At 37.6% G+C, this 12,156-nt stretch overlaps 1 protein-coding gene across 1 annotated transcript; it reads left to right on the top strand.

Moving 5' to 3' along the window:
* The first annotated feature begins 4,767 nt into the window (after nucleotides 1-4,767).
* LOC149006551 (putative mitochondrial-processing peptidase subunit beta, mitochondrial) lies at nucleotides 4,768-11,707 on the top strand. The gene is made up of 9 exons (XM_089166038.1): nucleotides 4,768-5,615; nucleotides 7,966-8,130; nucleotides 8,254-8,391; nucleotides 8,521-8,672; nucleotides 8,767-8,875; nucleotides 9,043-9,141; nucleotides 9,998-10,063; nucleotides 11,169-11,276; nucleotides 11,380-11,707. The coding sequence occupies exons 1-9, from the start codon at nucleotides 4,935-4,937 to the stop codon at nucleotides 11,464-11,466; spliced, it is 1,605 nt and encodes a 534-aa protein (XP_089022164.1). The 5' UTR covers nucleotides 4,768-4,934; the 3' UTR covers nucleotides 11,467-11,707.
* Nucleotides 11,708-12,156: the final 449 nt, after the last annotated feature.

Genomic DNA, 12,156 nt, shown 5'->3' with positions numbered 1-12,156 from the left:
GATTCTAAGTTAGGTTCTCCAAGTTTGAGACCGGAACTACAGTGTTGGTGTTTCTTGATTCACCATGAGATTGAAAATAGATTTTTGAAGTGAGTTTCCTACAAAAAGATCCTTTCCGAGTGCCATTTCCTCCATCAGATTTGGAGGAGAAGAAATTATGAAACTAAGATTCACTTTCTCCTCGCATTCATCTCTTAACTTTTGTTGTGAGGGTTGTTTATCAGTTTCATCATTTAGTTTATTGATCAGATCAATGGTGGGCAGAGAGTACATCGTCTTTAGGCTTTGGGACGAGCGAAATCTTGTTACTCCTCCCTCAATAGGTTTAGTCAATAGACCTTCAAAATTTGCATCAAATCCACACACCCCTTCGTCAGTACACTGGTTTGAGGGGTGGGTGATTTTTCCACACTTCATACATAACATTCTCAACTCATATAGCACTTTTAGAGGGACCCACTCAAAATTCACATATTCGTGTGAGGTTTTGTACCCCATACTACTATTGATGTCTAACATAATTTTCACCCTTGCTGCATCAATAGGTAGCCCATTTTTTCTTGGTTCATGAGCATCTCCACCACTCTTCCCAATTCCACAACAACTTTTCTTATGTTGTTAAGAGAAAAATTATCATATTTGATTATCTTGAATTGAATCCAAACAACAATGGGGTGGGGGGGGGGGGTGGGGGAGAGGATTTCACCTTCTTGGTTTTAATGCAACGGATTGATGGTTAGGTGGAGTAGGTAGTTTCCTAGCCACCAGGGTGAAAGAGAGAGTACCTCATTTCGATGTTCCTCAGAGATACAGACTGCTTTGAACAAGTTTATCCCCATCACAAACACATATTTTAATCCTAAAGGGAGCCAAAAGTCGATTAGTTTCTTGCAAGTTGTGACTATTGTGTCCTTTGTGGAACCAATGATGTAACCATAGAAGGTTCGGTCATTGTCTTTTGCAGATTGTGAAGAGCTACCTTTATAGTTTTTGTAACTACCATTTACATCATAAGGTTTCCAAATAGCATACCTGGTCATGTTCTTCTCACCATGCCTTGTGAAGCCACGTCCACTTCCAGCAGTTGGTACGAATGGTGGTCTATAAGATCGTGAACTAGGATAATGGGGAGCTACTCGATCCGATTGCCTTCCCATCTACACCAACAAAAGAAAGAAACAGAATAGTGGAGAAATGCCTACACAAAACATTGTTAGAGGAGAAGAGAAGCAAGGGAAGGATAAACATGTTCAACGGGTTTTAAAGGATAATGTTTCACTACAAAAGGAATAAAGCACTTAAAGGGGTAATAAGAGTAGGTGGGGTTCTACCATCGTACGTTGGCTTTAAAGAGGTAAGATTTGAAAATTTGAAAAAAAACCTGTATTAGACATAGATGCTTAAATAAGAAAAGGGAGTAAGGAGTATATTTGATTAGATCCCTTAGCTTGGTGATATAAATGTGAAACGATAGCATTCAAGTCATGGATAAAGTCTTTGCTAAAGTCTTTGTTGGGCTCTTCACCTCCTTAGTCAACTTGCAGGAGCGACCTGTATCTTAGAATCAGCTTTCATTTAGTAGAGTCATCTGATGTCCCTCAGGAGAACTTAAGCTAGCATGGAGATCCCCTATTGGGGGGAGAGAGGGAGGAGAGATTCGGAGAGTTGAGAGCCATAAAACTGGAAAAGATGTTTCCATTCTTCAAGTGTAGAGGAAGTTGATGATAGAATGGGGGTGGTTCAATTAAGTTAGTAAAAGACCAACGTTTTTGCATAGGAGGTCAAAGTTTGAATTCCCTCAGGGCCAAGGGTAAAGCCGTGCCTATATTAATTATATAAAACACTCCTGAGGATGAAGTCAAAGTGCGCTTAAGTTGGTTTGGATGAATCTCAAATCCAAAAAAAAAAAATTCTACTCCCCTTGAGGGTATACCTGCCTGGATCTTGCTAGGCTTGTGCCGTTGACTAGGTTTTATCTATGGTGCACATCATTGGATGGCCGTTATCTAGTCATTATTAAATGGCAGCCACTCAAAATATGGTTTTGTTTGTTTTTCCAAAAAATAGAAAAGGTTTTTTCACTTAGTTGATTATATGTGCACATAGTGTTTTGAGCACTTGAGATTTAATGAATATTAGATGGTGACCATTCAATGTATATATTACCATGTCAGCGACATTAACCTAGTAAAATTGGAGTCTGGATCCTCCACTCACCTGGATTGGAACACTTGGGTGGATGGGTTTTTTTTTTTTTTGGGTGTAAATATGGGAGGATGGTTGCCAATTGTCAATTTGAAAAACATGATTATTCTTTTATGCAAGATTTACAGAAAATAAACTTGCTGGCGTCAAATAAACTTAATGTACTAGAAAAAATAGTTAACAGTGATTTAACACTAATAAGTATATTTTATGTTCATTTTCCTTGAAATAAGAATCGTGCTATTAAAATTGACACTTGGCAACCATTAATTCCAATCCATGTGAATAGAGGATCCGGACTCATAAAATTGTTCCTATCTATCCCCTAATTATATATTTAGGAGAACTCATCTTAAGATTTTTATTTTATTTTTTCATTTTTTCCACTTAAGTTGGGCCCAAACTTTTATTTATTCCTAGGGATTTAATTTTAATTGTGGATACCCCTAGCTTGGAAGGCCCTATCCATGTAAATGTTGAAAGTGTGGTCCTTTTTTACTCCATGGCTAATTGACCTTTGTAAGCCGTCATTTATGTGTCTTGCTAAATAAATTTGTGATTTACCAAAAAAGAAAATCGATTCCAATTGATTTTAGTGAATCAATTGATTTGGTTGTAAGTTACAAACCATTCTAGAATCATAATAGATTCTAACCAATCCAATCCCATGATCTGGGGATGATTCATTCATGTTGACAGATCTGGGTACAACCCAATATTACTGATAGGGAGTAAAATGTGTGTGTTCTTGCCCTTATTAGCATCATCGTCGAAATGTTTCACCACACATTTTGGAAGAGCTTACCTGTGAATGTTAATACGATGGTTCTTTTTTTTTGGTAAACAAGAATTCTATTGATTAGAAAAAACAAGCGAGGCCGAGCAAAGCTCTAACAACCATGTATTGGATACAACAGACAAGTCCCTCCATTCCCTCAAGGAGAGAGCCATCCTAGGTAGGTGATCAACAACTATATTAGATTTCCTAGATACACAAAATGCTTCAAAACTCATAAATTTAGAAGCTAAAAGTTTGGATGTCTTGAATGATGGGAAGACAATCGAACGAACTTTCTTCAATTCCTTCTATTATTTTGATCAACTGCTAATTATCATATTCCACTTCCATGAAATCTTGGCAGTCGCCTAGAGCATAGAGCAATCCCATCCTCAATGCCATCACTTCCCCTTCCAAAACAGAGTGAAAGACCATCAGTTCTGTTATTGGTCTACGATCAGAGTGTGCGAACAAAGGTAAACCATCACGGTTTCTTATGACTACTCTAGCTCCTCCCTTACCTTCTCTCGCCAGCCATGAGCGTCCGTACTCAAGCCTTACCTTTGGAGCTTTAGGCAAGATCCATATAGGTCTGTCATGATGCTTAACGAAACTTGTCCTAGCATTTAGGCTTTGCTTCTTTTTTCTTTTTCTTTTTTATTTGAGGTTCATTCGGGCCAGCTTGCGTGCACCACGACTACATCCTTAGGGGAGCTTTTATACAATTAATATAGGCGGGGCTTCGCCCCAAGCCCTGAGGGGATTTGAAGTCAAGTGCTTTGCTTTTTCTTGCTCCCATGTTGCTAGAATTCATCAAATGTAATGTATGGTGAGAGGACTGATGATGATAGTTTGATATGCTATCTTGAGGAAGACAAAATTAAACTCGATTACTACACCATGTTTTATCCAGTGAATTGAGATTTAATGAAGCTGATTACCACAAAAAAAGAGGGGGGGGGGAAAAGACTTAATGAAACATAGGTGGCGATCAACCAGTGATGGACACCATCATGTCAACAACATTAACCTAGTAAAATCGCACCTACCTATCCCCTAGCTATATATTTAGGAGAACTCATCTTATCACAAAAAATACAGAAAGCAGAAATGACAAAAGTATTCAAGTCAAGTAATTCAAAAAGATTCAATGTTTTTTTGGGTAACAGACAATTTTTATATTAGGGATGGGAGTATTGCATAATACTGGGGCATTGCCCTTGGCCCTAAGGAGATTTCAACTTTTTGATATTTCACTTGAAAGTGTTGGTATAGTATCCTCATGATTTAGATCAATTTGTTTTTAAAAATAAAATCCAAGATAAATTGCGTTTGCACATTTGAACTACATGTTTCTGATAGTAAAAAACAAAAGAGCAAATTGCAATGGCACCTTAAAATGGAGGCCCTAAAACACTGATATCTCAATTTATATTTGAAAAACATAGACACTCTAAATTGAATTTTCATTGGATACATTAGTTCAATTACCACTGAAAACAGTTAAATTACTATTTATTTTTTTCTTTCATATTTTGATTAGGATATTTTTTAAATTTTATATATATATATATAAAATGACTTAGTGATTTTCAGGGATAAGTTGGACTAATTTGTCCAATAAAAATCCAATTTTGAAAGGTAAATATCTCTCAAACATAAAGTGGGGTCTCTTTTATTTATTTATTTATTATTATTATTATTTTTATATTTAGATAACAGAAAACAAAAAAACAGTGGAGGAAGGGTGCGTACCTCACACCCGGCACACGCCAGCCAGTCTGACTAACGCTGTAGACCATACACCCTCGAGATTCGTCGGACCTTTAACACCGTTGGAACTGTACTTCCATTCTTCGGTTCTTCCCTCGAAATAAACTGTGCTTTCTTCCCCAGAGCCCCCAATTGGGGACGTCAAACCCTAATCATAGAATCCTCTGAAGCTTTCGCCATGGCGATTAAGCAGCTTCTTACCCTAGTTCGCAGGTCTCCCAAATCGTCTTCTGTATACAACCGCTCTTTCCAGCAAGCCGTCCGTGCCGCCTCCACTTCTCCGGCTGTTGCAACTTCATCACCTCCAACATCTCCTCCATCTCCTCCACCTCCTAATGTCATGATTTACGACAGAATTGCAGAAGAAGTCAAGTCGAAGCTCAAGAAATTAGAGAATCCGGATCCTCGATTTCTCAAGCATGCTTCGCCTCACCCGGTGCTCGTTGATCACACCGCAATCCTATCGGCTCCTGAAACTCGCGTCACAACTCTGCCAAATGGTCTTCGTGTTGCAACGGAATCGAACCTAACGTCTCAGACGGCTACGGTTGGTGTTTGGATCGAAGCGGGGAGTAGATTTGAGACAGATGAGACCAATGGTACTGCGCATTTCCTTGAACATATGATTTTCAAAGGCACGGAGAAAAGGTCTGTTAGAGTTTTGGAGGAGGAGATCGAGAACATGGGAGGACATTTAAATGCGTATACCTCGAGAGAACAGACCACTTATTACGCCAAGGTCATGGCGAGCGATGTGCCCAAGGCTCTTGACATTCTCGCTGATATATTACAAAATTCGTGCTTTAGCGAGCAGCGGATCAAACGCGAGCGGGATGTCATTCTTCGTGAGATGGAAGAGGTGCGGAAATTATAATTAGCAACAGTTCTTGTTAATTTTTTTTAAAGGCAATTCTTTTTCCTTATCAACTTCGGTATTTTGGATGTTTGGTAAACGAGGGGGTGGGATGGGTTTGTTTCCTTATGGTTGTTTCTTAGGATCTCAATCATGATCTGGATAGAGCTTGCAGATGATGCAACATTTATTGCATTTTTGAGATGTCTCTCTTATTTTCGCCAACGGAGAATGGGTTTAGTGAAGCGCATTGCTTGTTGAGGAAGTTTATATGGTTTTGGGAAAACGAGGAAAAACATGATTGGAGATGAGTTGAACTTTCTCCTGAAACTGGTAGGCAAAGCAAATATTGAGTGGCTAAAGATGAATAGAATATGCTCAAAGGTGATATGGTTTTGAATATTTAGAGCACTGTGAAGATACCTTTTGATTTGGTATCTGATTGATTTATCGGGATTTTCAATTAGTATGGACATGGTCTAAATGATCTTAATCTTGGTGAATTGGTGGTTTTTGTGCTTGTGTACTCTACTTGGTGATTTTTGTGCTGTACTTCCTCGTGATAATGCTGTCTCAATTGTGTATATCATTTTTGGTTGCCGTAAAGGGTTGAGTTCTTAGCGGCTGTGGAATTATGCATCCCCTTCCCCTTCTCTCTGTCTCTCTCTTTCATGATGTTGGATCCTAATGGTGTTGTCTCATTCACATCTTTTTTTTTTCTTTTTCTTTTTTCAACTCTGGGAAAGAAATAGCCAGGATTATTTATGTTTATATAATTAAATTGACTGATGAATGATTTTTATGATTTATCCTACAAAACACCCCCCCCCCACACACACTATCTACCATAAAGAATCTAAGTGGTTACTTGGTAGATAGTGTGAGTGGAATATGAATGATTCTTATAGGTTTGAGAGAGAGAGATTTGAAAATTATTTTTTCTCCTAGTTTGGTGAAACCACACTGATAAGTGAGGTTGGTTACATTTTCTTTTAGAACTATTTTGATTAACTCTTTGTAACCTTCTGACTTGCCAAGTTTATCTTTATATTCAACCTAGTGGCCTGGTGATTTAGCAACTTGGAGTGGATCAAACTGGGGTCTTAAAACACCAATCTCAGGTCTACCAATTGTACTAAATTCTCTGATTGTGTCTTTGTTAGAGTGTGTGTTAAGTGTTAACTATATCATGATCCAAATGGGTAAATGGTTGGGTTAGAGGCTTAGAGCCTGTGTTGTATTGTTGGAGGATCTAGAGCTATTGATTGAAGAAATGAATTGAGAAAATTAATCATTAAAGGTTGGTTGATCATTACCAGAATGTAGGCAAATGCTGGAATTTACTAGTGGAGGTTATGGTCTTTTAGGGTGAGGAGTGGGTTGTAATTGTGTTATTCTGGATTTACATGCTTACACTGATAAAACAGACCTCTAGTCATCATACCGTGTAGGCCTCCCAACTTTACAGTTGTTGCTAAAATCCAATCATCGTCATCATCACATTCTACTTGTGGCCTTTCTAACCCCCCATCCGGTGACTCACGGCTTCTCAAACAGCAACCTTCTGTAACCTCTCAGCCCCATCCTTCATTCCCATATTTAAAAAGAAAAAGAGTTTGTCCCACAGCAACCTGTCTATAACTATCCCACCTCCTCATTTATTTCGAAATGAAAATCCCCCACTGCGCCGCTTCTTTAACAGCAGCAGCAGCAGCAACAACAACAACAAAAAAGCCTTATCCCAACTAAACGGGGTTGGCTACATGGATCTTTGTCTTCCAACGACATTGTGTCACTGCCTTTCTTGTGTGAAGATCATGATCATGGTGCAAAGACTTAATTTCAACTTGTACAAAATAAAATAAAATGATTAAAAGCTATGATTGCAATGAGAATGACATCTCTAAAAACTAAGTGCATGCACCCAACCTGCAAAGCCCCATACTACAAAAATGCATTTTTTATCCCAAAGCATGAAACATTGAAAATTGTGAAAAGGAATAAAAAATGTATGTCGACTTAGCTCGCTCATCGATCTTGCTGCTCAGTGTTTTAAGTGGATCTTATACCCTGGCAAGGGACTCAATTTAATTTTTCTAGTATGTGATTATGAGTGTCTAATTTTAGTGGTTATTGGGTGACAATGAGGTTTGTAATTTCTCTCTCTTTGTTGAGGAAGATGTTGGCATCAGTTGCTTGTAATTATTTTGTAAAGAAAATTGGCATTTCACCTCTTGATATTAAGAATTAAGGGAGTTGATACCTTTTGACTTCTTTTAGATAATAATTTTTTTATTGAAGTTGGTTACCATGACACAATCAAATCAGAAAGTTTCTCTATTGTTCTCTTTTGTAGGTGGAGGGGCAAGCTGAGGAGGTTATTTTTGACCATTTGCATGCTACTGCATTCCAATACACACCTTTGGGTAGAACCATCCTGGGACCTGCTCAAAACATTAAGTCAATCACAAAAGCTAATCTTCAAAATTACATTTCAACTCACTACACTGCTCCAAGAATGGTAATAATCTATAGCCAATAAGAGAAAAACATAATTTTTTGATGCTGTCTCTTCATATGTTGAACTGGATGAATTGGAGTTTTGGATTATTTTTACAGTGATTCTATGGGAACTTTATGTCAGGTTATATCTGCTTCTGGAGCTGTCAAGCATGAGGATATTGTGAATCAAGTGAAGAAACTTTTTACAAAGCTGTCTTCAGATCCTACAACTGCGACTCAGCTGGTTGCAGAAGAGCCAGCAACTTTTACTGGTTCGGAGGTGTGCTAAAACAGTTTGACATTCAGCCTTATATATGTTTTTTCCCCCTTCTTGTTTATAAGAGGTGTTTCACTTAAAGTTGATATTGTCCTTTGTGGTAACTGTGTATATCTTTCCATCCTTGAACAGGTTCGTATCATTGATGATGATCTTCCTCTTGCACAAATTGCTGTTGCATTTAGTGGTGCATCATGGACGGATCCAGACTCAATTGCATTAATGGTCATGCAATCTATGCTGGGTTCATGGAATAAAAGTGTGGGTGGAGGAAAGCATATGGGGTATATATCAATTGTTAATATTAATGTGTATTCTTTGGCAACCCTTACTATCTTAAGGGGAAGCTGCTCACTGGTTTTGGCAATCTGTGAACAGTTCAGAGCTCGTTCAGAGGGTTGGCATTAATGAAATAGCAGAAAGCATGATGGCTTTTAACACCAACTATAAGGACACAGGACTGTTTGGTGTTTACGCTATTGCCAAGGTGAGGGTTACTCAGTTTCAGCATTGAGGTGAAAAAAATAATCAAGGCAATGATTATTTTGCTCTGGAGCAGTTTTCCTCAATAGTATCGTTGGCTATTTATACAACATTTATCCTCATTTTACTTTTTCTTTAGATAATTAATTGGGTCATGCATTCGCTTTTCAGCCTGATTGCTTGGATGATTTGGCATATGCAATTATGTATGAGATAAGCAAGCTGTCTTATCGCGTTTCAGAAGCTGACGTTACACGTGCTCGTAATCAGGTAGTCATACTTTAAGTGTTATTTGATTGCTTATATTTGTGTCTTGATAGCACTGTTCATCTAATTTGAAGTTTGCCATATATATCCTTGAGGAATAAGTTGCTCTATATGATTGCTATGTTCTGTATGTGTGTGAAATAAGGATTTTGTGTGCTTAAATTTGTTAGAAAGTGGGGATATCATTGATATGCTTAAAATGATAACTTGTGACACATTATTTCCCATGTAAGGAGAATTTCCAGAGTTGAGTTTGGCTCAGTTTTTTGGTTTACTTGAACCTGCATTCAATGTGTTAGGACCAAATTTAAGTCCCATGTGCGTTATATTGGTCATGGGCCAATTAGTTTGGAGTTTTCTATTGTTACAGGTGCTCTGAGATGACTAAATATGCTGTGTAACTTAACTACTGAACATTATATTATTTTAATTTGGAAAGATAGTTGAGAAAAATGCTTTTTGTATTTTTCAAGGATCAAATGTTCTAATGTAAAATTTATCATTGATTAATGGATGAGAGATGAGATTGCATCATGGGTGGGGGGGGGGGGGGGAATCAAGGCAATACCAAACAAGGTGACATCTCATTGCCTAGTTGATACCAAAGCGACTTAACACCTAGACCTTGACAACCATGCATGGCATCAGTCTGTTCATGTCATTCAATTGCTGTATTTTGATATTTGAGCCATATGGTTTGATCCATAGATTTCAGTATCCTAATTATGAGTATCTCTTAGTGTATACATTTTGTTGCTTTTTGTACATGTGGCTATTGTGATAGTTCAAAATTAATGTTGTAATGAGCACAGTAATAACTTCCTTTGCTGATAAAAAAAAATGATGTGCTATTTTACAGTTGAAATCTTCTCTTCTACTCCACATGGATGGAACCAGCCCAGTAGCAGAAGATATTGGTCGTCAGGTATAATTTCTTTCTTTTTTTCAAATTGCCAGTAATATAAAATATTAAAGGGAAAAGGTAACATTTAGGGGTTGTATGGTAACATTCTTGTTTCTTGTGTTTTTTGCATTTTTTAGAACAGAAACAACCCAAATCATGTATGCCGTCTGTTTCTTGTGTTCTTTTCATTTTTGAAACAAAATGATGCTGTGGCACTATTTTGAGAAATTTCCTCACAAAAAAGAAAAAACGCTTCTTTTGGAAAGGCAGAGAAACAGTCTTCCAATGGGTTGTTCTGGTCTTTTTCACCTCAAAACACAACCTCATATTTTTATAACCCTAAAAACTCAAAAGTTTCTTCCCTGTTTCATTGGTGTTTTTTTTTTTGTTTATTACAGAAACACTTTTTTCCCCTATGTTTACCATACATGATTTTAGCACCAGAAACAGTGCCAGCATAGAAACATGAAAAACTGTCTTTCATACAAACTAGGAATTGGAACATAAATGTTACCATGTAACCTCGTAATAATTTTTTCTTTTACAATTTCCTTTTTAAGATTTTGCTAAGTAGTTAGGTTCATGCAAACAATGAATTGAATGTAACACAGCCTGCCTGATCCCCCAGTTTTTAGTGATTTTATAATAGGGGTACTTGAGGTTTTCTGTACCCCCCCCCCTCCTTTTGTTTCTCTTTACATGCATGCACACACAAATACACATGCATGCAGGAGGTGTGTGGAGTGTGTATCTGTACTGATTAGTTCATGTGTTGGTTTAATGATTCATACAGTAATTTAAACACATACCGGAGATTGGGAAGGAAACTGCTCTGGTTCTGGTGTGTGTTTTAATTGTCCTGTTTTCACTTGCATTAAAACATATATTAGAGGTGACCCTTTCCAATTAAAATAGCTGAATTGGCTGTTTGATCTGGATATTCTTATCAGGGGTCGGGTTGGTAACAAATGTTCTGACTATTATATTACCATCGAAGCTTACTTCTGACTCTGGAAATGGAATTTATGTTGTATTGACGAACATATTTTTAAATTTACTAATATCAACAACAATAAAGTACTGACAGATGAATTGGCTGCTTTAAATTTCACACGCCTGTATGCAGTTACTAACATATGGCCGGAGAATCCCTTATGCTGAGTTGTTTGCAAGGATTGATGCCGTGGATGCAAGCACAGTCAAGCGTGTTGCGAACAGATTTATTTTTGACAGGGTAAGGATTTTTTATTACATGCCAGTTGGTGGGGAGATGGACTGCCCAGATATTTTGTTCTCTTTGCTATTTCATTGCTCTTATTGATATTTGATCTGCACAGGATGTTGCCATTGCGGCCATGGGACCCATTCAAAGTTTACCGGACTACAACTGGTTCAGACGCAGGACATACTGGCTGCGTTATTAGGTTACTTAATTGGTTTTCCAGTGATGAATTTATCCATTTTTCTGTTACCCCCAGATGTTTGAAAAACCCAAGCCTTAAGTTCCTTTCTCCAGGTCATTGTTTTTGTTATTCCCCCCCTTATTGGGTTTTGTTTATGTTGAGATATTGAGTTCTGTAAAATTTCTCAATACTATGGAAGAGAATAAAAATAATTGTGAAGTCTTCCAATGACATTATTCCAATGCCAGACTGAATTTCACTCAAGAGTTCCATTTCTCACTTCAATCCTCTCCCATTACCATCTGATGCTGGAAGTTTTGGTTTTGAATCTTTGATTTTCAACCTTTTTTCCTTGCGGAAGAAGAGTAAGTGGTAGAAAAGAAAATAATCTACAGGATGGAACACCCAATTACAAAGGGTTGGGTAATAAATCATAATTGAAACAATTGAATGGCGAAAGAAAGGGAAACAGAACTTCAAAGGGTTTGGCTGAGTTTGCAAAGACCAAGGTCTAACAAGGATCAAGAGTTTGAATCCCTTTATGTGGTTGTTTTGTGCAGTGTAGATAAAAAGGTGTTCCCTTTGTATATAAAGCTACCCTCCTGAGGATTAACCTTAGGTGTGTGTGAGTTGGCTTTTTTTCTTCTTTTTTCTTTCTAGGGTTACCCAAAAAAAAGAAAAGAGTTGGCCTTTTTTGGGCGTGTGCGTTGG

The sequence above is a fragment of the Hakea prostrata genome, chromosome 8 (genome assembly GCF_041222555.1).
Source record: "Hakea prostrata isolate BN-2017 chromosome 8, UWA_Hpros_2, whole genome shotgun sequence".
NCBI lineage: Eukaryota > Viridiplantae > Streptophyta > Magnoliopsida > Proteales > Proteaceae > Hakea > Hakea prostrata.
Note: the sequence above shows the minus strand (reverse complement) of the source record. Positions and strands in the feature narration are given on the sequence as shown.

What these genes read in the sequence shown, in the direction of transcription:
- LOC149006551 (XM_089166038.1), top strand. Translation starts at nt 4,935, where the DNA reads ATGGCGATTAAGCAGCTTCTTACCCTAGTTCGCAGGTCTCCCAAATCG. An exon ending in ACTACACTGCTCCAAGAATG is followed by an intron (nt 8,131 to 8,253) that starts GTAATAATCTAT and finishes ACTTTATGTCAG; the next exon opens with GTTATATCTGCTTCTGGAGC. An exon ending in CAACTTTTACTGGTTCGGAG is followed by an intron (nt 8,392 to 8,520) that starts GTGTGCTAAAAC and finishes ATCCTTGAACAG; the next exon opens with GTTCGTATCATTGATGATGA.